Source organism: Rutilus rutilus (assembly GCF_951802725.1).
Source record: "Rutilus rutilus genome assembly, chromosome: 4".
NCBI lineage: Eukaryota > Metazoa > Chordata > Actinopteri > Cypriniformes > Leuciscidae > Rutilus > Rutilus rutilus.
The window spans coordinates 24,778,646-24,805,126 of record NC_140212.1 but is presented as its reverse complement, the minus strand read 5'-3'; the positions used below and the strand labels follow the sequence as shown (position 1 = coordinate 24,805,126).

The 26,481-nt window shown below is 37.3% G+C and overlaps 1 protein-coding gene across 2 annotated transcripts; it reads right to left on the bottom strand.

The window, feature by feature from the left end:
* Positions 1-1,856: 1,856 nt before the first annotated feature.
* LOC311288949 (uncharacterized protein) lies at positions 1,857-26,133 on the bottom strand. Of its 2 annotated transcripts, none has more exons than XM_084406656.1 (3): positions 26,080-26,133; positions 23,259-23,410; positions 1,857-6,197 (listed from the first exon to the last, which is right to left on the bottom strand). In XM_084406656.1, the coding sequence occupies exons 2-3, from the start codon at positions 23,341-23,343 to the stop codon at positions 4,525-4,527; spliced, it is 1,758 nt and encodes a 585-aa protein (XP_084262782.1). In that variant the 5' UTR covers positions 23,344-23,410; positions 26,080-26,133; the 3' UTR covers positions 1,857-4,524. The 2 variants fall into 2 exon arrangements, with proteins under 2 accessions (XP_084262782.1, XP_084262783.1); XM_084406657.1 differs by lacking the exon at positions 26,080-26,133 and adding an exon at positions 23,874-23,928.
* Between the last annotated feature and the right edge of the window lie 348 nt (positions 26,134-26,481).

The window sequence follows — 26,481 nt, the reverse complement described above, 5'->3', positions numbered from 1 at the left end:
GTGTACACAAAAAAAAGAAGACCCTCTATAGTTTATAATCATGTATTTATTTTATTTATATGACCATAAATGGCGGATTTTTTTAAGTTTATGTTGCTGCTATGTGAAAAAAATCCAGCAAAACGCGCCGGCGCGTTTGCCGACCTCAGAGGGTTAACAGTAAAATACAGGTCTAAACATTATAATATTCACCATATTAGAGTAAACGCTCATACTAGCCTACTTTTATATCATGCTGTGTTTTATTATCGAACATAAAAACATCCTTGTGTCGTACATGTATATAAATTTAGCATTAGGCTTCATGTTTTTACTCCAATCTCATTTCATAACGTACATTTTAGTCTGGCACCAGTTTGACTAGTTGCTACAATGAAAAGTTCATATAACAATAACATGCTTACTATTATGAGTGGACATGTCGTACCTGAAATATCTTTCTCATCTTTAAATCGTGTTCTAATTCTTCTGAGGTAAATCCAAGGTAAACAGCACAGCACAAACACAAACATGCCTTCCAAACTTGATGAAAAGCAGAGGAGTAGGCTACTGAAGTCTCTGATTCTTTGTTTTTGAGGTAATGGGAGTTTACAGGTCTGCGTTCCTTCACGTGGACTATTTGCATGTGAACAGCTCTTGCGCGCATGGGTGTGGTCACATTAGAGCTAATGAGCACGGACTGAAGAAACTGCATGTTGCTTTCATACGAATTACTTAAACAGAGAATATTTGTTTTTTGATATACAGACCCTTTCCAAAAAATTTGAATATCATGGAAAAGTTGATTTATTTCCATAATTCCATTTAAAACGTTAAACTTCCATAGATTATAGATTCAGGGCCCACATCTTAAACGATTTCAAGTATTTCGCTTTTTATTAGTACATAATTTGGGCTTTCAGCTCATAAAACCCACGAAAACAGGATTTAAAAAAATTAGAATATTACATGAATCACACAGTAATTACACAAGTGATACCATGGTCATTGAACCCGATTTTGGTTCTTTTGGCAGTGTGGGCAGGTGCAAATCCTGCTGGAAAATGAAGTCAGCATCTCCATGAAGCTTGTCTGCTGAAGGAAGCATGAAGTGCTCTGAAAATGTCCTGGTAGACGGCTGCGTTGAGTGGACAGCTCAGTGGACCAACACCAGCCGATGACATGGCTCCCCAAACCAACACAGACTGTGGAAACTTCACACTGGACTTCAAGCATCTTGGATTGTGTGCCTCTCCATTCTTCCTGCAGACTCTGGGACCTTGGTTTCCAAATGAGATGCAAAATTTGCTCTGATCAGAAAAGAGGACTTTGGTCCACTGTGCTTTATTAAATCCAGAGTCAACGCAGCCGTCTACCAGAACATTTTCAGAGCACTTCATGCTTCCTTCATTTTCCAGCAGGATTTGCACCTGCCCACACTGCCAAAATAACCAAAACCTGGTTCAATGACCATGGTATCACTGTGTAATTACTGTGTGATTTCATGTAATATTCTAATTTTTTTAAATCCTGTTTTCGTGGGTTTTATGAGCTGGAAGCCCAAATTATGTACAAATAAACAACTAAATACTTAAAATCGTTTAAGTTGTGGGCCCTGAATCTATAATCTATGGAAGTTTAACGTTTTTAATGGAATTATGGAAATAAAAAAACTTTTCCATGATATTAAATTTTTTTGGAAAGGGTCTAAAATTTACATAATTTAAAAATACTTCAAGCTTTGTAAAGACATGTCTCAAGTCTGTGTGACACATTCGCTGAGTTACAGTTCATTTTCTGTCGCGTTTCAGAATGAACTTCACATTAAGAGAGACAGCAGAATGTGCATCGTTTATTTTCTTTATTTACGAAAAACACAACATTCTGTTTTTATTATGAGTGTACACAAATAAAGGAAGACATTTAACAGGTTTGAATGATGTATAACACTTATATGTAAGATCAAAATCAACAGAGTATTTTGAGTATCTTTTGCACTGATAAGAAAAAAAGCGAACTGGTATCGCCGACGCGACCGCCGACCCCAGGGGGTTAAGGTTTCCAAACATGGCTCTGAATGGATTTGGATGGATCAATGTGTCTCTGTTTTACCCACTGCTGCTGCATCCGGAAGTCCTGAGGAATTTTGATGGCAGTCACAGGTCTTGGGAATTAGTCTTTAGATGGGTGAAGGGCAGAAACTGCATGTGGACCAATGAGAAGTCCTGTCCTTCCCAGGCTTGGTACTAGAGGTCTTCTTCTTGCCCTCTAAAAGGTGTCTGGCTGTTGTCCTAGCATCTTTATCTGATGTGGTGTTAGTCCACCAAGACCCAATCAAAATGTATCAAACCTTTGTCCACTTCTACAGACATAGAGGGGCCCGGCCATAAGCCAGGCCCTGAAATTGCTGTTCACCACAATGACCATGGGAAAATGTGCATCCATGGCAAAACCAGGTGAGAACCACTGCTGTATTAGATACATAAATAAAAAAATTCCAAATATCTTCACAAAAATGTTTATTGCATATATTTGTATAATTATATGATAATACCTAAATAAATGCAACATTACATACAGAGATGAGTAGTGGTCACATGACAACTGAACGAAAGCGACTCGGACCGAAGGACTCTGGAGGTGAACCAATTTCTTTTTCCTGCTGTAATGATTATGTTCTGTTTGGGACACTAAAGCCGGGGACACGCTTAATGATTGTAAGGCCGATTATGATTGTAATTTGCGCTTTTGGGCATGATCAGTTGTAAGTATCAGAGTCAAACACAGTTGCGTTTAGTTGGTGTTCACAGTCGTGTTTAAAGTCTGCAAGTGTCTTCAGTTCAGTCTTAGAATTTTTCAGCTAATCGTCAAGTGTGTCCCTGGCTTTATATTGTATTTCCTTTATTCCCGTTCCTTTATTCCCGTTCATCATTTGTTGCCAAGGTTTTTGATTCTTTACTTACTGTTAATTATCTTTCTATTTCATCTGTTTATTCAAGTCTGTGTTAAGTCAGAGTTAGCTCTCGCCTGTGTTAAGTTTGGTATGCTTATTGGTTCTCCTGTTGATTGTTGTTATTTTTAGTTAAATAAAGACTGCTGAAATTGAGATCCTTGCTTCATAATCCTTGGCTAACCGTGACACCTACAGAGACTAATCCTTGAGTAGGCAAGTTCGGTCCTAGAGAGTCGCTGTCCTGCTGAGTTTGGCTCCAACCCTGAAAAAAACCCTCACCTGCCTGTAGCCTTAAGCCGGGCGTACACGGTGCGAGTTCGTATACTCGGGAGGTAGTGGGATATTGCACATGTTAGGAGTCAGTTAACTTGATAATCGCTTCAAAGCAGGCACGACTGTCCTGCACAAATTGTATCCCGAGCCGGCGGGCACTCACGTGAGCTTTCGCGCTAAACACATAGACCAGAGCTTTCAATGTTGCAAGCAACTATAGCTTCAGATAGAAAAATTACAGAAATGTGCGTGCAAATGATTTGTTGAAAAGCAGAGAACAGTAGCCATTCCTTTCAACATAAACAACATAGAGAGAGAGAAAGAAATGTGTGTATGTGTGTGTGCGTGACAGTGTATGCACATGCTGTATGGTTGCTGCCACTGAGCTATAGCCCCATCGATCTAGCCTGTGACGTGGTTGTGCATGATTTGGCAATAGGGACAGCCTATACTAAACACTTGTGAAAATCGGGACGACTCCCCGAATTTTTTAAACCTTTAAAAATTATCAGGAGGTAATCGTAACGTGCTCGGCTCGGAATTCCTCTCACACGTTGCGAGACACGACCATGTGAGCATCACCGATTTCCCCGAGATCATCTGCAAGCTCGTAAAACAGCAAAAATCGCACCGTGTACGTCCGCCTTTAGGAATCCTGAAGACATTGATTAGCTTGCTCAGGTGTGTTTGATTAGGGTTGGAGCTAAACTCTGCAGGACAGCAGCTCTCTAGGACCGAACTTGCCTACCCCTGGCCTAAGCCTATGTAGCTGTCACGTGACAAGGAATGATTCTGACCCTAAATTAATAATTCCGTTTCTCATAATTTGTCAATAGCTACACTATAATTTTCCCCAAATGTGAAAATTCACTTCTTTTACAAACAGCTCACTGTGTGTGTCCAAGAGAGAAAAAGAGGGATGCTAGTATGCTGATTTATTTTTACTGTTTGTGAAATTAGTCAGAGAAAGATTTATTCAAATAAAAATAAAATTGCATTATAAGCGCATAGCTTATGTTATAATTATGCACAATAATTCAAATCCTGAGCTGAAATTCAGGCACTGAAAAGATCGATACTTGGCACCTGTGTATTGACACAATATCCTCACAAAATATTGCGATACTATGCATGAATGATTTTTTTTTTTTTCAACCCTCTAATATTTACCTGTGGATTCACTCACTAAAGTTGAATCAGATAATGCAGTGCAATGTTCATTATCTTGTTTCATTCAGTTTGTCTCTTTATTTCTGATATTTGTTTCCGAGGTATTTAACTGAATCAAATAAATAAACGAGGGCACATTAAAATTGAAATTAATTTCGTACTATACATATTTTCTGGTGCCATTTTAAACTGCCAAGCCATTTAAATCTCCTTCCACACAAGGAACACAAATAGGGTCTCACATATGCATGACTTTTCAGGTGTATCTGTAAGTGTGATGGCAAAAGGAATTTTTTATTGCACTGATCACAATTAAATCTCCTTTCTCCAGAGTGAATACACAGGTGATTTTTGAAATTGCTCCTTTTACGAAATCTCTTGCCACACTCAGAACACTGCAATTTCTTTCCAGAATGAGTTTGCAAATGACGATTCAGGTCTCTTTGATATGTGAAACTCTTCTTGCACTGAAGACACGTAAAAGGCTTCTCACCAGTGTGAACTCTCGTGTGAACCTCAAGGTTTCCTTTACGTGTGAAACTCTTTCCACATTGAAGGCAGATGAAAGGCTTCTCTCCAGTGTGAACCCTTATGTGAATATCAAGGTTTGCTTTGTTTATGCAAGTCTTTCCACAGTGATGGCACATGAAAGCCTTCTCTCTAATGTGAGTTATTACATGATTCTCAAGTTCTGTACTGTTTGTAAAACTATTTCCACACTGATGACAGAGAAAAGAGTTCTCTCTTGAGTGAATCCTCATGTGGTAATTAAAGGTAACTTTATGTCTGAAATTTTTTCCACACTGATCACATGTGAAAGGCTTCTCTCCTGTATGAATTCTCATGTGAACCTTGAAGTTTCCCTTAAGAGTGAAACTCTTTCCACAGTGATGGCACATGAAAGGCTTCTTTCCAGTGTGAGTTATTACATGATTCTTAAGGTGATTCCTGTTTGTGAAACTCCTTCCACACTGATGACATGGAAAACGGTAATCTCTTGTGTGAATCTTCATGTGCTGATCAAGATTTTCTTTACATCTAAAACTCTTTCCACACTGGCCGCATATGAACCGATTCTCTCCGGTGTAAATTCTGACAGGAGTCTTAAGACTTTCTTTATGTGAGAAGCTCTTGCCATTCAGTTTGCAGGTGTTAGGGCTCTCTCCGGTGTGACTTCTTTTGTGAGAATTAAGGGTTCCTTTACGTGTAAAACTCTTTCCACACTGATCACATGTGTAAGGCTTCTCTTTGGTGTGACTTCTCATGTGAGACTTAAGACTTTCTTTTCGTGTGAAGCTCCTTCCACAGAGTTTACAGATAAAAGGGCTCTCTCCAGTGTGGCTTCTCATGTGGGTATTAAGGGTTCCTTTACGTGTAAAACTCTTTCCACACTGAAGGCATGTGTATGGCTTCTCTCCAGTGTGACTTCTCATGTGAGTCTTAAGACTTTCTTTTCGTGAAAAGTTGTTACCACACAGTTTGCAGGTGTAAGGACTCTCTCCACTGTGGCTTCTCATGTGGGTTTTAAGGTTTCCTTTAAGTGTGAAACTCTTTCCGCACTGAAGGCATGTGAAAGGCTTCTCTCTGGTGTGAATTCTCATGTGGACGTTAAGGTTTCCTTTTTGAGTGAAACTTTTCCCACAGTGAAAGCAGGAGAAATCACTTTTAGTTCCTGTCTTTCGCGCTCTTTTTTGCGAGGCAGTCTTTTCATTCTGTGAGCACTGAGACTTATCTCCAATTATGAAATCATGATGTTCCTCATACTGTTTTTTTTCTTCCACTTCATTCAATTCTTGACTCTCCTCTTTCAGTGCTATCAGGCCTAAAGTGAAAAAAGACAAATACAGATTAAAGTTAACCCCAGTTTAAAGGCAAAGTAACAGACATCAAAACCAACATAAAAAACCTCCCTGCTCCTGAGGAGCTACTGTCCTGCAGATTTGAGCTCCAACCCCAATCAAACACACCTGGACAAGCTAATCAAGCTGTTTAGGGTTACTTGATAATTACAGGCATGTGTGTTTGAACAGGGTTGGAACTGAAGTCTGCAGGACAGTAGCTCTCCAGGAGCAGTGTTGGAGATCCCTGTTATAGATCAAAGAATGTGCAAGACCTTGATCATTTTCTGTAGAACAGTGGACAGTTTAAATTCTCAGGACAAACAAGGGACTCATGAACGACTATCCAAAATTGCAACAGAGATTCCTCTGAGAGAAAGTGCTTATTGAAAGTTTGCAAGTTTATGTGTGAAGTTGAGAAATGCCAGGACCTTGGGAAACACTGGTTTAGATCAGTGCTTCTCCAAAAGAGTCTATATGGTCTACTCACAGGGGCGTCAGACAAGGGTTCAGAGCCGTCGCTGGTACACAATATTTAATATGTAAAGCCACGTTTCCACTGCAGGAACTTTGAGGTGGTACTCTGTGTGTTTCAACCGCAGGAACCAGGGTCTAATAAAGTTGCAGGTAAAAATTTCCCCCTCAGAAAGTGGGGGAACTACCCTGCTTGCGAGGTAGTGCATTCAGGAACTTTCGGGGGTGGGACTTGGGCACTGAACATGCTGATTGGTTGACTCCATGCAGCATTTCATTTCAACCACCATTTTTAAAAATCTGTTGCGGTGCGTGCAGTCTTACATCCCCGAACTGCCTAATCTTCACGGTACTTTAGACCGCGGTGGAAACGCAGAAAGCAACAGGTCTGGGGTAAAAAAGTTCCAGGGACAAATTGTTCCAGGTAATTTTTGTGGAAACGCGGCTTAACATGCTACTTGTAGGTCTCTAGTTTTCTCTAATCTGTTTATTGTTAAATTCAACTGAAGAAAATTTCAGCCAGTGGTGCAGTGTAAACACAACCTCTGATTGGTAACTTTTTTAGTAGCTAGTTTTTAAATGATGCTACAAATGTGTATTTGGCATTATGACAATATTATTTAGCTATAATTAAACAGATAACTTGCAGAATCATACACAAGCTAGTCTCAGTCTCTCTGTAAAAATCCATCCGTTTTAAAAGATCCTTCAAGACTATGTTCCTCACATTTAAATTGAGGGTCTTAAAGGGTTAGTTCACCCAAAAAGGAAAATTCTGTCATTAGCAGGGTTCATACAGATACTGTATAATGAAATTCCAGGACTTTAAGCACTTTTTTTGTTTGGTTTTTTGGTTTTCAAGGACTACAATCAGAGATCTCATTTAGCAAACAAATTCTATATTTACTTTAAATTCTAAAAAAGGAAAATAGCTAAATTAAAAACTAATAAAACAAAATGGTAAAAATTAAGTACAGCACGTTAAAAGTATTCAATGACTGTGCCAACTTGTACACTATAAATATGAGAACATGAACAAAGTCAATGAACTTTCAATGCATAAAAGACATCAAACTACTTATTCAATTCTTATTCAAAGATGCTATAACAAAAGGTATAACTCCCAAAAGCTATAACTCCCAATTAAACAGTAGCAACTTTATACATATTCAACAGGGTTTTGTCTTATAGTTGTAATTATTTTATTTTATTTGTACTGGTATTTCTTTGTTTTAATTATAAACCCTATCAGTGTGGTACAAGTTGAGGCAGATTAAACAAATCTGTTTAAGTTAATCTTTTTTTGTCTTTCAGGGACTTTCTAAAACTATTAAATGTAATTATGCATACTCTTGGTTTGGAGGAGGTCTCAGCTTCAGTGGCTGCCTTTTCTCTTTCTTGTTCCAAGTGGGCAATGTCAGATTCAAGCCTCCTCTTTTTTTTTCCACTTCGTTCCTCCTCTTGGTCTCTGCATTTGGTTTTCTGTAAGCTCTCTTTTCTCTTTGCTCGATGAAAATCCTCGTATCTTAGACAAGCTGCTTTACAGCTGGCAATCATTTTGGGAGTGATCTGAACGTTCTTAATTCCTCCAACACTTGAGACATAATCACAAACAAGTCTCTATGATGCATAGCTGATATTCTTTTTGTTTTCAGTGCTCATGGCTGCATTCACAGAAAATTCTCGCTTCTAAGTAGCCTGACCATGTGAAAAAGAAGCAATTTTTTTTTTTTTACAACCAGTCATAGATATTTGAGTACAGATTTACCCTGTATGGTTTCTGAGAAGCAGTGGTCAAGAGAGTGTGGCTGGATAGTACAGTCCCTATACATTGACAGGTTTCTAGCCATTTCATCACCTTAAATGAAGGTCTTGTGCTGCATTTGAGCATCATCCCACTTGATTTCCCACTTATCAATGTTATGATTTGACACGATTGTATAATAAAAAGGAAGAGTTGTAGTTAAAAGTCTCATTGTTTTGATTAACTAAGCTTTACATAAAACCAATAAAAACAAGCCCTAAATTTTTTTTTTTAAAAATTCATATTTAAAGTCTGCAGTTTTTCCTCTCTGTTCGAAATCTGCAATTGCAGTTATTCGCGGAATTATCAACTTTACGTGCATTGTGCCTCGGCATGCCACAGCGCGGATGAATCCAATGTTTTGAGGAGAATGTGCGGCTGTCAATCACCGCGCTGGTGGTGTGGATACTGTCATTCGGATTCACAGATTCTACTTTTTGGAAGTATGCCCAACATAAGAATTTTCACCGGAAAATGTCATCTGAACAAGTGGGTAACATCCACATTTGTTCTGACCAACTAAGGGGAAAAAAGCATTGTAGTAAATCGCGCCGATTAAATCTAACGATGGCTTTTCATATCACATCAAACCGTGCAAATTATACTTTGTTCTTGAATTGTTAACGTTAACAACATCAGCATTGCGTGACTACATTTAATGCCCTTCCGATATTATCCTTGTTTTCGCATGGACCCAGTTGCCGTCTCTTTTTTTCTCCTAAGTCTTTCGCGTTTTACAACGGGTGAATCTCCAGTTGTCACTGGTGATTGTCGTTTGAACCTTTCTGGATCTGCCATCAAATTGATAAGTTTAATTATATCAAGTGCTGTGAGAAAAGGCTATAAATCTCCACCTCCAACATCCTCACACGCAACATAGTCTACTAGCAGTGGTGTAGTCTAGTTTTTTGTAGCAAGTATACTGTGAGCCCCCCACATTGAGCGCTCATTCTCAGAGACGCGTAGAACAATTGCGGTCTCTTTGAACTTTAATATTCACAGACACTAGTCCATTTCGAGATTTGATTCATTGTACAGCCCTACTTTTGATTTATGGCCAAATTCCGTGATATTCTGCCTAGGGTCCTTTGCACCATGACGCCGAGCCAAACACCCCCCCAGAAGCCTTTTTTCACCTGGTCGAACATTATTAAAGTTAGAGCTTATTTAGAGATATCAGCCGAATGGCTTAGTGCAGGCACTAATGGATCCAAGGATGTTTCTCGTAAATTACCCCACTAATAATGCCCAGAATGGTACCAAACTTCTACAGTAGTAAAAACAGGGCTGGAAATGGGGGGGGACGCGGGGGGACGGAGTGTGGGGAGTGAATTTCGAGGGGGGACGGCGTTCCAGTAAAAAAAAAAAAAAAAAGGTTATATAGGCTATATGAAGAGCTCTTTTCCAAAACACCATTTAAAAAAAAAAAAGAGTTTGTCATGTCATTTTGCTGTGTACTGAACCTATTCACTGCTCCATCAACGTTTCATGCCAAATCGCTATATATTTCCTTGTTTAAAATGTACTGCAAGATGCAGTTCCTTTCCAAACAGCGATAAGCGCCGAACCTATTTTTAGCCTAAACGCGATACATCCTCTGGACTAATCAGAATTCTCTCTCTCTCACCCTCAAATCACTCGCGCGCATCGCGCCAGACGCTCAATTCGCCTCATTCGCGCGTCCGCGCCGCGCTAAACGCCTCAGCTTTGCGCCGCAGGACCTCCAGATGCGCGTAAGATCCTCTTTGCATTGACGCTCTATTCGCGTTTGGTGTGAAGGCCACTCACTCACGGTACGTGTCCACTACAGCGGCAAAACTCCGCTCAGTGCCGCTGGCAACACTGTAACGTCTCCGCTTTGGGGTGTGTCTGTTGCGAGTGTGTTTAATCTAAGTTTTTTTCAACACACGGACAGTATAATCATCAGCGATGCACGCGATTACATTTAGAAATAGACAAGCTTTGTTTCCAAATGCACCAAGCAAAGATCCTTTAAATTTGAGAAACTTTTATAAACCCAGCCAATATAATCACAATGAACACATCCAAATTAAAATATTTAACATATATATAACAACTACAAAGCGTCTAATTTGTAAACAAAATGATTTACGCACTAAATCCAGCATAAACTCCGGCATAATTTGCATATTTTTAAACTCAAAACAGACGTCACATCCCGAACCTCACAGCAATTGGCTGCCGACTGCGTTTTTCGCTTGATATTTGCATAAAGTCGAGAACTGCCCAACCTTTTGACGCTCTCGGTCGCTCTCAACGCTTTCTCCGGTCCGCTGTCAATCCCAAAATGCACTGCGCGAGCGTGAAGCTCGACTTCCATAGGAATGAATTGAAAACGCTCGCTCCGCTCGCACCGCGCCAGTGGACACGCACCGTCACTCTCTCACTCACACAAGGTCATGTCGTGATTTGTTTTATGTAAAGTGGACAATGGTTCTACTTTTTATGGGTTCGACACTTGACTGAATGCCAATGTATTTATTACTGACTGACTTGCCTTTTTTTGGGCTTTTTTTTTTAAGACAAACCATACATTTTTGGAAAAAATGGATGGATTTATAGCGTTTTGAAAAGAAGAAAAAAATAACTTTGAATTTATTATCAACAATTTTGTTGTTTGATAACTTTGAATTTATTATCAACAATTTTGTTGTTTGATTTAATAATCATTGTTCAACATGTTCAGACTGAGCAAAAAAAACAAAAAAACAACAACATTTTAACAGGATAAATTGAATATTCACAAAATGTGTGGGTCTGCGTAAAAAAAAAAAAAAAGAAGTAATTTTCCTGAAAACTATTTAAATGGATTTATAGCGTTTTGGGAAAAGAGCTCCTCATATATATTTTGTGGACATTGTAACGATTACTATATTTTATCTACAATATAATAGCTACATAAACGTAGCACAATATATGATAATAAAAACTTAGAGGGATATTGATATTTATCAATGGCATTCTGTAAAATTGGCTGCGCTATGTCGTCTTTTGTTATTGGCCAATGCCTGCAGACTGCAGCCAATCGAAATGCTTCTCTATCAGTGCGCGTCTTTCTTACTACTCACAGAACTTCAAAACAGACCGCTTGAGGTAAATAAATAATCTTGGATGATGAACTGTAATATTGTTCGAAAATCTGAATAGAAACCATTACTTTAACAGATGTCATAACAGAAACTTTCGTATGGGTAAGCTGTATTAACGTAGCTGAAATGATCCGGTCTAAAATAATAAAAAATGGCCATCTTAAAATTAACCGCTTGTTTTGTTCGAAAAGAGCTTTTCAATAACAGATCCAGAAACACACACTGTAGGCTAATCCAGAAATACATGCGTGAGATGCACAAAACACACAAAAATGGCGACACATGCTGGTCAAAACTGTAAATGTAATACAGGCCAATCATGTAATGATTATACAAACCAACTGCAAATGTGTTTAACAGTTACAAAGTGAAATCTATTAAATACAATCTACTGGTAATGTAATACTGTATGGATAAATAAGAACAGTCTATAATGTTTGTTTATTAATTGTAGGGGTTTTCAAGCTAATGTGTTATTTTAGTTATTGATTAATAGGCATTTAAAGGTGCATTAAGCAACTTTTCATGTTAAAAATACCCGTTTTTCTAACCCATACATGCTTAAACAATTGCCTGATGGGCTGAATGAGCCCTTCTATGATCACTGCGATTGCCTCTATAATCCTGTACAGTAAAATAAATAAGAGGGATTCGGGACGGAATCGACTGGGCGTGACGTCATGCGCGTTCACGCTCACCTGGTTATGTCTGGCAGGTTTGTGTATTCGCCGCCATTATCCGCATCAGCGAAGACAACTCGAGCGACTTTTGCAAAAGTAGAAGATGGATTCAAAGAGACCGGCTTCTAGTTCATCCCAAACCCCAACGCAAACTCCATGTAACCGCGTGCACAACTCTGGTTGCAGTTTCGCGTGTCGCCAGAAGGGGGCATAGTTCTGCAAAAACTCAGAGACTTGCGCAATGCACCTTTAAGGGAATAAAGAAAAAAATAATTACGTTTTTGTGGCTAATTGTAGCCTTGTTGTGAGGTAATCAATTTAGGCTAAACTCTTTGTAAATAATATTTCATTTAAATAATACCCCAGACCCCATCCTCCCTTGTTTTTGAGGTAAAGAGTCCATTAACAGCTCTGCGTTCCTCCACGTGGATCATTTGCATGTCAATCGCTCGTGCACGCGTGGGCGTGGTCACATTAGAGTTAATTAGCTCGGACTGGAGAAACTGTACATGTCGTTGCTTTCATATGGATTACTTAAACAGAGAATATTTGTTTTTTATATGGTTTACATCATTTAAAAATGGAGACTTCAAGCTCATTTTCTGTCGCATTTCAGAATGATCTTCACTTTGAGAGAGATGGGACAACGCATCATGTTTATTTATATTTTATTTTACGAAAAATTTTTTTTTTTAATTTAAGCCGACCCCAGGGGGTTAAATGAAACATAAAATAAATAATTTACATAATTTAGTTATTACAGATTATAAAGGTTTTTAAACATCTGAAAGGTCATCTAAAGCCAGATGATCTCTATTTTTTTTTTTTTTTTTAATAGTGAATTTAGCCCAGTGAATTTTGCACATTTCCACCACTGAGTACAAATAGGTTCTGCTGTACTCATAAAACGAGGCAGTGTAAAGTTTGTAAGTACATCAGGCGTGTTATTTTTTCCGAAGTGTTGACAACTTATGCTGGGTACACACCAAAAGATTTTTTACATCTTATAAGATTTTCAAAATGTGACAGACCACAAACATGAGGACAAAAAATCCTAGATTTAAGCGTTTTGCTCCTATAGTGTGTGGTGTGCCATGATGTGACAAAGACAGCACACCACACACAAACAGATTTTTAACCAGAGTCTCAACTATGAACACAGGGAATCTCGCAAAATATCGTGAGACTTCAGAATAAGCATGACGGACAACATGCAGGAAGAAATTGCGATAGTGTTTGGAATGATTTTCACAGAAAATTCACGTGAAAAAACCATTGTAGGCTACCTACCATTATATATAACCTTTTATACAGAAATATATTCATTCTTTATTGTCTTTATTTATTCTTTATTGGATTTATTGTCTCTTTAGAAAAAGTTATTTAATCCCTCTATAGAACCTCACTGATCCCTTAACACTCAGCTTCTTCTTCTTCTTCTTTTTTTTTTTTTTTTTAATCTTTTTTTTATTGATTTTAAGAATTACAATTACAGTCAGGGGGGTACAAAGAGTAAAGCCGATAAACAAACATAAAAAGACATATACATAAACAGTGACAAACTTAAAAGTTAAACAAAAATTTGAAAATGTTTACAGATTGAAACGCACTTTGCAGCCTTCTTATTTTTCAAACCCAATATTGTGTTTAGGTATTGTAAAATTTCTGCACTTAAAATGAAAAACAAAGGCTTGTTTCCTCGAAATTTATACTTATGAATCCTAAATCTTAACATTAAGCTTCTTGCAAGTGTGTGTGTGTGTGTGTGTGTGTGTGTGTGTGTGTGTGTGTGTGTGTGTGTGTGTGTGTGTGTGTGTGTGTGTGTGTGAGAATGACCGTGTCTTCCATCATCTCGCTTTCTGATTGGATATTGTTTTGTTTCACGTGATAATCTCCAGAGCGTGCGCGCGTTTGTCCTCGGGGTTCCCCCCACACATCAGGATTTCTGATCGTAAATATTAAACATGTTTAATATTTACGATTCGCGATCGGAGCGGCTCCGACGTTCTTCCGAGCAGGTTCGGACACTCTTAACACACCTCACACCAAGGGAAAATCTGATAAGATAATCTGTTAAACCATCAAGATAATCGGGACATAGCTAGGATTGTCGGAAGGGGGGAAATCGGCCCAAAATCAGCCCGATTATCTTTTGGTGTGTACCCAGCATTAGTGTTAACTAATAATTGTTGCAAACTGGTACTACCAACAAAATATTAGTCCATTCCTGGAACTGGGCGTCGTTACACTACATCCTTATTAGTGGTCGACTGAAATCGTTTTTTTGATGGCCGATATCTTAGAGAGCAGGATGGCCGATGGCCGATATAAAGCCGATATTTTTATTATATACTTTATATTTATTTTAATCTATATTTTATCAATTTTAAATAAATTAGAAAACAAATCTTTAAAATAAACATGCTTATAGTTTAGATGGCAACTTCTTGAATCTGCAATCCTATTACAGTATTTTTCACAAATAAAGTAATTGTTTAAAAATATATGAATATGTGAATAAAAAGTAAGTAAACACTAACATTGCACTCAGTAATCTGGAAAAATTGTGCGCACTGGTAATCATATTTTTTCAAATAAAGACAATTACATACAGCACACAGTAAAAACGATATGAATATGACACAGTGGGCAACTGGATATAGCACAGCATATTTTAAAATGAAGGATTTAAAGTTTTTCGATCGCGTCTCCTGTGAAGCTGATCTTCTGTTTGCATTCACTCACTTCGCACGGACCGACCGTCACTCGCAGTAACACGTTTATCCAGGCTACAAATGCACACTTCACAAGATATCACAGCTGGATTTGATTAAATTTGCAAGGTTTGTGAAATTAAATGTTTATTAGATATTCAGAGATTTGTTTAAATGATGTAGATGCGCATTTGCTGAATGTTGACAGTAAATGATAAAGTATTTTAGCCTAATTGTTTGCCTTTTCTGTAACAAATAATATAAAAGCAACACTTTACTTTTTCGCATACCATTTACTTTCTTTGTTTACCAGTTCTGTCTAACAAAGTATTAGATATGACTGACAGAGATCGTAAACGAATGAAGACGGAGAATGTGAGTGAGCGCTGTGTGAGCAGGCGCTGCCATTCTCTTCTCAGGCACTGGTGTTCTCAGCACCGCCCGTCAAAATAAAAGTCCGGAGCGCCGTCAAAATAAAAGTCCCGCTTCCAACACATCAGCCAATCAGAAAAACGTATCGGCCAATGCAGAGATTTTAAAAGTGCCAAATATCGGCCGATATATCGGCCTTGGCGATATATCGGTCGACCTCTAATCCTTATGCATCGCTTTATATGCAACCATGAACTGCGCACTCCACATCATGTTGACTGAAGGTGCGTTCCATTCGACTGTGAGTGGACTGCAAAGTTAAAGATGGCGCGACCACCACAACGTTGCCCAACATCAAATAGCAAACGTAATGAAAGCAGAACGAAACTGCGCTACTCGTTAATTTGTGCTTCAGGACTGTTTATCAGTTTGGACCAATGTCAGTGCAGCGCGAACCGATCTTGATCAAGCGACACTGTTACTAGCAGTTACTACACAGCGCTAAGAGATCCAGTAAAGGAATCATTTGAGCATTTGAATTCGCCACTGAAGTAATAACATCGCTGCGAGATCTAGTGAGAAGCATTCACATTTCTCCGTTATTAACGGATCAAACAGCGCTGACGTGGAAACCAGGAGAAACATTGTGCCATGAATGAACTAGTTATAGGCTTTAAGTCCACAGATCAGCAACATTCACCATGGATTTAATGTAGTAACACTAACTGTAACCATGGAAGTTTGGCATGAATAGTAAAATGCTTTCAAGTATGTCACACATCTTTTCCCAGCACTTCAAAACTCAAATATTATCATATTTAAATGTTATTTAAGGGTTTCTGCAGGTATTTTCAAATTACATTTAATGCTTTTTAAAGCTACACTGTGTAATTTTTTAAGTTGATTCTTAGCAAAAAACACTTTGTTCTTTCAAAATTATATGTGCTCATTAATGTGTAATTACTTTTATCAACTAATCAAGTATTCTCGTAAGCGTAGAATCTGCCATTTAGAATACATACGAGCGAGTCACTCGAATGGCGGAAGCCATGTTGCGCCTCCATCTTGAAAATGCATTAGCCAAAGAGGGACATACCTGGAAATTCAAGCTTCGCCCTTCGCGTTTTACACTCCGTGGCAACGTGACGAATGCGAGGGGTAGATTTATATATATATATATATATATATATATATATACACATACATACATACATACATACATACATACATATATATATATATATATATATATATATATATATATATATATATATATATATATATATATATATATATATATACATATACATATATATATATATATGTGTGTGTGTGTGTGTGTGTGCCGTCAATCGATTAAAACAATTTACTCGATTAATCAAATTTTTTTCTAGGAATTTATCGCAATTAAAAACACTTAAAGGAGCCGTATGTAAGATTGTGGCCAAAACTGGTACTGCAATCACTTTCAAATTACTGTAGAGCGGTGTATCCCCTCCCCCTCCCCCCCGACTCGAGGTTGCCAGATAGGCTGCAGGATCCAGCAGGAACGTAGGCTGCTACGTAGCTGTGGTAACTAGAGCAGAGCTGGCAACCCCGATGCCGAAACACTACTGACTTCGTGGTTGGTAGATAGGTGGAGGGTGGCGCATCAGGCCAAAACACAACATGACAACATCAACATCAGTTGAGGGCTGCAACTTCACTTTTTAAATGACAATATCCTGGCCGGACTACTGTTGTCAGTGATATAAGTATTTGAAATGAACATGATTTCTTAATGTCTAGTGACATATCAGGGCCATTTTATGATTAATTGAAATACATTTCTTACATACGGTTCCTTTAAATCTGTATAGGTTTATATTAGTTTATATATTTTATAATGTAATAATTTCACAGTTAATCTACGAATGAATGTAGAGACAACATAAAGGCCAGTATCACTGACACTAATACAGCTATTGATGTCTGGACAAAGATATATATATTATATATAAAATTGTTTTTACCACGTGCAGACAGTGATCAACAATTATACCACTCAAGTCAGTCAAAAGAGACAGTGACCGTAATTACTGATCGTAGTTAATTGCTGTCTGTCTTATACCGTCGATTTGTGGCTGTCAGACTGCATTTGAGATTTACGCAGTTAATTCCCATTGCATTAAAATGTAATGCTTTTTAATGCCATTTAAGGCCTTAATTTTCGCAAAATCCATTAAGTGACTTTTAATGCTTTTTAATACCCTGTATTTTTAATGTGATGACCTAAACATTATTTGTTCATCCTTCAAATATTACCCCCATTTATAAAACGAAAAGTTTCAAGATGTAGAACTCACACTTATTTAAAAATAATGTTTCTTTTGATAATAAAAAAAAAAAAAAAGATTTCTTTACTTTTGCTGTATTGAAAATGTAGGCCACCTAATGTGACACCACTGTGTCGTATCGAACCGAACCGTGAATTTTGTGAACCGTTACACCACTGCTTATTACAGATGTTGATCTACCTCAAACTTTGCCTTGTTTGTTTTACATTTACACTTTTACATTGCACACATTTTGTAACATTTTATTTAAGATCAAGAGGTTTTTTTAACACTTAATTTTTTTTTTATCTTATCCTCCTAAGACCCAGAAAAAAAGAAATGTTTAGATTTTTTTCTTCTTCATGTCATCACACTGTTTAGAGCATAAGAAACAAATGGTAAAAAACATTTTTGAAAAATGATATTTTATTCATATGTTATGCTATGTCCTCTGTAGTGGACACCAGGACTCAGTTGTTAAAAAAATAAAATGACATTAAATAATATGTATAGGCAAAAACAATGCGATTTTTTTTTTTCAATCACCAATAAATGTTGGGGTTTCAGGATTTATTTTAACTCAAATTTGCATAAAGATGATTCTCAACTATGTTATGAAAGATATAACGGAATGAATGTGTGGGTAAAATGGCCATAAATTAATATTCCCATTTAATGCAATGTATCTATACACTGTGCACATTAATTCTTGGAGTTCTTGGAGCAACATTTAATGAAAAAAGAAGTGTAATAATTGGAGTAATAATTAGCAACATTTTAATAATAATAATATCTAATATTTCATAGGAATATTGATGTATAACTTATTTCCATATTCACTTGTTGTGTCTCCCAAAATGCCTGATAGACATGATTTAAGTCCTGATGTCCTTTACAGTGGACATGTATGAAATCAACGTCCTGCTCTGTAACAGCAAGTCATTTTTTTATGTTAAACCCCATGTTTTCCTGAGATGTTGGTTTATGAAATACAATTTGAAAGTAGTACAATTTAAATTATAATTTCAATATATTATCATATTTCCACAAGAGTGCTACATTTGATCGCAATTAATGTCAGACATTTTTAAAAGTGAAAAAAGGTGAAACCTGCAAACATTTGGTATCCCTGAAAAGTCCTGAATGTACTCTTTAGAGGACACCCAGGTTGTGACATGTGACATGCATGGTGTCAAAGAAATTCACTAAAATATAATGTCCACTACAGTGGACAAAAGTCTATTCCTGGGTCCCAGGAGGTTAATATAAGACATAAAGAAGATATTTTTGTTTACATTTTTATTTTTGATTGCTAAATTTTTTATAAATTGTTGTTTGCCTTAATAATGTGGATAAATAAATAAAAAACAGTGGTTTAAATTCAAACTTTTCTACTTGTCAATAATTAAAATGTCAAAAAATTTCAATAATTATCGATACCGAACGATATGAAACATTATATCGTGATAAATTTTTTAGCTATATCGCACAGCCCTACGCTGTTATTGATACAGTTCCTGCATGTGCACCGCAAAAAATGTGAAACATACAAACATGAACATATACTTATGAGTAGCTTATCACTGAGAAATGTCCTGGGCCCGGTTTCCCGATAACGCTCACTCTTAGCCTGCTAAGAAGACTCGAAAGATATATCTTACCAAAGTAGTTTATGTTTTTAAGTGTGTTCCCCGAAGTGTCTCTTGGAAGCTTCTTAAATCGCTGCCGCTTAAGTTCAACTTAACAAAGGCGCTGTCCCAAGTGAAGGTGCTGAATTAGTTGGCATCGATTGCTCAGGAATCGATTTTACACTTCACACGGTGCATTACAGCGTTAAGAAAGACAACACGTTCTATCCAAATGAAACATTCCTCAAATTATTCCAGTAACTTTTATTTTAACATAGTGTAAGTTATCAGTAAAATATAGCCTATTAATTAAATGGTTAAATTGTCAGTAATATGTTCACACAATATGTTGTGACGGGTAGACGAACTGGGTATCCCTCGCTAATCATCCACCCTCCTTATCCCGTTGTGCCACTTGTGCAGCTTCTTTACATGGGTTTAACGACTTCTAAAAATTATGTAATTATGCTCTATCTAGATACCTTATTTATCCAGAAGGAAATTAAACAGTGTCATTCTAAGTGCACATTCAGATATAAAGTCTCATTTGAAGAGGCTGCGTAAAGACATTAGTTTGTAATGTACATTATCTGTGTGTTTGACGTAAAGCTATGCATGAGGCAAAGCAGTGGAAAGGGAATCCTCTGACAACCATGTGACCTGCGTTCAATGCCCTATAAATGAATGAAGATGAATCAGCTATGAGACGTGGTCATTTGGGCATATGTCAATTTTTGATGCAGAAATTCTAACGTGTACGCTCCTTTGTCAACATTAACCCTTAAAGAGTTTCTGTATCTTGGGGGATACAGTCATTTAACAGGCTGTGGGGGGAAGGGCCATGGGGGGAGGGGCATTATGTGGTTGCAGTTGATGAGAAACACTGATGGGGTGAGTGGTCATGTAATCAGGTCATGTGACTTTATGCCAACATTCCAAATATTTGTATCAAAATCCAAAATGGCAGCATACGTGGACAAAGACACTGGCTATGAGGGAAGTGTTTTTATATTTTTCACGATTATGATATTTTAGAGTGATTTTGTTTTAGAAAATAGTTTAAGGATAGTTTTACATGTTCTTGTGGATATTTTTTAAATAATCTTCTCACAACTTTGATTATCAGGCATTGAATGCCTGTATCCTGGGGGATACATTGCCCATATAAGGGTATTTAACAGGGCTGATCACTCACAGATATTCTTATGTTTTGAGGCCTGTTCTCTACAGATATTGAATAGGATAAAGGTTTTTCTTTAACTTGTAGTGTAGTGTAGTGTAGTGTAGTGTAGTGTAATGTAGTGTAATGTAGTGTAATGTAGTGTAGTGTAATGTAGTGTAATGTAGTGTAATGTGGTGTAATGTAGTGTAGTGTAGTGTAATGTAGTGTAGTGTAATGTAGTGTAATGTAGTGTAATGTGGTGTAATGTAGTGTAATGTGGTGTAATGTAGTGTAATGTAGTGTAATGTAGTGTAGTGTTATAGTGTAGTAGTGTAGCAATTAGAGGCAAATTGTTTGCCAGATTATAATTATCAAAAGTGAATGCCAATTATAGATTGACAATCATTAATGCTTTAATGACATTAGAAAATAGCCAAGGCTAATTAGCACCATTTTAGTTCTAATACCAAATAAAGTCAACTTCATAAATAGTCCTGTATCCATTGCGGACATTTTTTTTATTAGTATATATATCATTATATATAGCATAAAATCATTGTTGAGCCACAACATTGTCAACATACCATAGTTTGACTTGCAAACAACGCTAAGAGAGAGCTTACGAATGGTCTGGACCAACCTTACGAAAGTGTGACTTACAGAAGATATACTTAGCGTACGAACATGTCGGGAACCGTGCATTAAGGTTAAGAGAGAACTTAAGTACTAGGTTAAGAACTACTTAGAGATAAGAACGCTTTGGGAAACCGGGCCCAGCTCTAGTCGTCTTTGCGATGGAGGTTCGGGTTGAATAACTAGTTCTTCCAATGTTTCATCATTGGGCTCGCGCTCAGATTGATATGGGCTGGGTTTCCCGAAACCTTCTTAACACTACGTCGTTCTTAAGTTACACCTTAAGCGAAACGTTCTTAGTTAAGTATACCTTCTGTAATTCATACGTTCGAAAGGTTGGTCTGGGCTGGGTTTCCCGAAACCTCCTTAACGCTACGTCGTTCTTAAGTTACACCTTAAGCTGTACCTTATCGTTAATACGTGTTTCCCGAAACCTTCTGTAAGTCATACGTTCGGAAGGTTGGTCTGGACCACTCTTAGCTTTACCTTATCACTGTTGCAGGTCTATACGAATATAATTCTGAAGTTTTAATACACCCAGACAGTGTTCAATTAGGCTAATTCAAGTGTTTTCATGCAAAGAATAAAATTGTCATTATATGGATTGCTGTTATATTTTTAATTACATTATCCAAAGGTACATCAGCTGCCGAATCATTAAAGGCTTAATAGTCTATTTAAAGGGAATGATTGTGGTGGGGAGTTTGCTCAAACTATGGCAGCGATACAGCGAATAGTTGTGCTAAAAGACGGCGCCGTCCGCGGAGCGCTTTTAAAGGCCAGTGAAAGCATAGGCTACTGTCAGTTAAGTCCTATTCGGACACTAATTGTTTATTATGGGCTCGTACGGTATTTTAAACATTTACAGGGGTAAGTGATTTTATTGCCATCCGAATCCATAATGTCAGTGTTTTTTCTCACCCAACCCGCGTAAAAATCCCTGGCCAAATTGTTTTTTGACAAACAGGTCGTGTGGGAATTTAATTGCCATCTGAATCCACATCTCTTAGTTTACAAGAAGAGATTCAAAATTCACTGTTTAAATCCTTTTTGATCACTGCCAAGCACCGTATGTAAGATGTACACTTTTATTACTGAAATGCTGGAAAGTATTTACAAGAACAATATTTCATCGCAGCTCCACCTCAGCGAACAAAAATGGGAAAGAGAAGAAAGCACGTAAAAATTTGAAATGGTTATTGTGGCAGCAATATATGATACAATTTAAAAATATGTAGGCTAGGCTATTATAGTTTGGATTATTTTTTATAATATCCCATGAGTCCTAATAAATGCAATTTCAACTGTTTCTGAAGTGCTTCTTTTATAAAGAACACCGCTTTCTCACATAACGCAGAGAAACAGCCCCTGCACGAGAGAATAATTGATTCTCGAGCCATCGATATTAACCAATTCAGCACCATCGCCACGGCCAGCGCCGGGTAACGTCGCACGTAAGAAGGTATATCTTAAACAGCTTCCTAAGGTATAGTTCGGGGAACACGCCTATCAGTGGTATACCTATACCTTTAGTTAAGTTATACCTTAAGAGTCTTCGTAGCGCGCTAAGAGACAACGGTATCGGGAAACCCAGCCATGGTAAAATAGACGGCATCGTTACGGTTTTTAGAGTGCGTATAATCACTGAAGACTGAGGAAGCCTCTGGACAGAGCTGACGTTCAGTTATGGTAATGGGCGTGTAGCTTCCAACAGGCGCTTGTAAGCGGTAGACCAATTACAACAGACTGGGCAATCTGGCCAATCAGAGCAGGCTCACGGAAAGGAGGTATTTAGAGAGAATGATTCATCCGTCGAGTCGTTTGAGAAACATTGAACATTGTGGTGATGTGCAATGTATATTATGAGAAATTTTTGTGTTTTTGACCTTTGATGCATGTAAACCTGTTGTAGGAGACCTTCAAAACAATTAGTTACCTTTAAAATAGCATAGGGGCACTTTAAGGAACTCCAGAGACCCTGCTGAAGGCAGCATTAGTATTTGGCTGGGCATGACTGTCCACATGCTCCATATCAAATACAACCCACAGACAGGACACTCATATGACATTCTTCAAAAATATTATTAATTTCTGTAGAGCTGGACATTTTAATAAGGATGAAATTAGAGTTCAGCTTTAAGAATGAAACCAACCTGTTTGTTCCTCAGTATCTTCTTGTTTCATTCTGAATGTTTCTTCAATCCTCACGTCTTCACTCTCCTCTTTAATCAACGTCATCTTTATAATAGTGCGTCACATGGATCTCAGCTGCTTCACCAGGAGTTTTTCTGTATGTCCGAACACTCTGTCATGATTAAGATGAGAATAATTAAAAGAAAGAAATTTTTTTTTTGAAGTGGCAAGTGAAAGAGAATTTAACTTGCCCGAACGGACAAGAAGCCTGATTAAAACGTCAATAACGAAAAATAAATAGGGAATCACAAAACCGCAAAAATGATACAGATTTGATTTCATTTAGTGTACGAGGCGATTGATGGTGGAGAATAATATATATAGTATATTACCGTACTGACGGTAACAAGGTTGTTCTGTTGAAGCTTGCGCGGCCTCAAGGACAATTTGAATCAAATGAGTGCAGCACACAGAGTTCACAGAGTTTTTATAGCCTTTTTGCTATTTTATAGCCTATATTTTATAATATTTAAATTAAGCAACATGACTCGAACATAAGTGCTGGTTTCCTGAAAACCATCACGATTGAAAATGTAACATTGATTTCATACAACAGGTCAAATTAAGTCACTTACATTTTTGACACAATATTGACTGTTTTTGTTCTGTTTCAGCAGCAACAGTCCCAAAGATCACAGCAGAAACCTAGCGCAACTCACAGCAACACAACCGTGTTTCCATTACTGAATGATACGCCGTTTTGAACAAATCGGTTGAGTCAAAGAATGAATGACCCATTCCACTGCATCATTCTTGAATGAATCAGTCACTTGAACGAATGACTTAATGCCTCACTCGTTAAGACGGTCACTTGCCGCCATCTACTGGCGGTTTAGTTTCAAGTTTATGGCTACGTTCACACTGCCAGTCCAAATCCGATTATTTGTGTATCTGACTGGAATCCAATCTAAAATGATTGATGTCCACACAGTGTATCGCAACTGTTCAGAACCGATTTGTGTGTCCATGCAACTCTTTTGTTTTCTGGAATATTTGCATTGGTTTATATGGCAATGATGTTGCATTGGTAGGCATACATTAAAAAAACAACCGCAACATGGAGGGGTTTGCAATAGAGATGTTGTCTTATTTAAATTATGTGTAGCTGTCGCGCTGAGGCAGCGGCAGAACCGGAGGCTTGTATGTGCAGCTTTTTTTCTGCGCTGTTGTCTCTGCCAGTTTTAAAATAGCCTATGTCTCCGTTATATTGTCATTTCCTGCTTGTCTGGCACTTTGTAACAACACAGCATTGTTTCGGCAGCACCTTTCTGCATGTTTCCTTTAACAACGTCTGACGTTTTCGTTTTACATGCTGTGAGAAAGTCACATAAACCACCCAAAATCTGATCACAGTGGTCAGACTGAAACAGATTTTCCAAAATGTGATTTAAATAGGATTTCAAACCACATAGGGATGTAGCTTGAAATGGATTTGTAAAAAAAATCTGTTCACATTAGCTAATTCTGATCAGATTTCAATAAGATATGCAGAAAAATCAGATTTGGACTGACAGTCTGAACGTAGCCTTAAAGTGTCATACTTTTCAACATTTCTTATTTGTATATTCAAAATATATTTAAACCAATTTTTAGACAGTTGTAATTTTTCGGTGTAAATGTTTTAATTTGATTGGTAACAGCCATGTAGGTGTTTTATTATTCTAATTGAATTTATTGATCAAATTTAAGAATTTAAAATGAAAGATGAAGCATACATTTAATACAATTAGGAAAATTTGCCCTTTATAAAAGGTAAAAAAATAATAATAATTTTTTTTATCACAAACATGAAGATTTACCTGTGTCAAAAATGATAGAACACTGATGAGAATATTGCTTCAGAATAAATTAGGCTATATCTACAACACAAATATTCAATTTTTTCCAGACAAGCAACTTTTTTTACTCGGTCAGGCGAATGACTGATTTACTTACTCATGCCAAGGCTTAATGTCAAGCCCTAAATACATATTTAACATTTTAGCTGTGGCGGTCCTAATTTTTGGGGAATTTGGGAAATCCTAAAAGTTGGGAGAACCAGTGCTACCAAGCAAAAAAGTACAATTCTAGCCCTGTGATTACAATCGCAACAAATACATTTGCAATACACATAATTTCTACTTAAAATAAGCCATTTAAATTCATTTTTAAGCACAAACGTTACAAAAAAAATTTACGTTTTAAAAAGTAATCTGGTCACATTATTGTAGGCTATATCTCAGCAATGAGTCAACTTCGCTGGCTCTCTCTCTCTCTCTCCTTTGAATTCGTTCAAATAAATGAAATACACCGCGCTAATACAATAACAAAAAGGACATGCCGTTATCGGTCTAGATCCGTTCAGTCACATTTTGCGCCGCAAACATCAGTGACAGCTTTTAACTTATCCATGCTGGCAAATAATCATGACCACCCGAAAGTGAATTATAAAATAATGTTATTAGGGCCATTCACAACCGGAGAGTCAACAATGTCGCATAGTAAAGCGATCACCAACAGAATAATTCTGGGGAGGCATTAATGTAAACACAGATATAGGATAGCAATCTAGTCTAATGTCAAAAAAATTATATGGTCAAAAGATCAGATCTGTGCATCAAGACTTGCAGTGTAAACGCAGCTTTTCTGTTGTGAGCTTTACTCATACAAATAGCGTTCATAAATATTAGATAAAGCATTGCCATGTTAGATTCACAAAAAATAATTCATTTTACAAAACTATAAAATTAAATGAATAGTTTGTATCGATTAAAAAAACTTTAAATTCTTAATATCACAAACCTTTCTTAAGCCGAATCCCAGACGCAGGAGCGCGGCTCCGACATATGACGTCACATCACCAAACCAAAATAAAAGTCCTGTATAGTTCATAGAAACCTAGAGTGCATAGAAATTTAAAGGGGTGGTAAAACACGATTTCACTTTTCTAACTTTAGTTAGTGTGTAATGTTGCTGTTTGAGCATAAACAACATCTGCAAAGTTACAACGCTCAAAGTTTAAAGCAAAGGGAGATATTTGCTTTTAAAGAAATTAATTTCTAAGGACTACAGAAAACGGCCGCTAGGGACTACACGACATTCCTGCGGGCTTGCTGACGTCACTAAGCCCAATATTTACATAAACCCCTCCTCCAAGAATATTAAATAATGGGGGCGAGACAATATATTGCTTTGGAGAAGAGT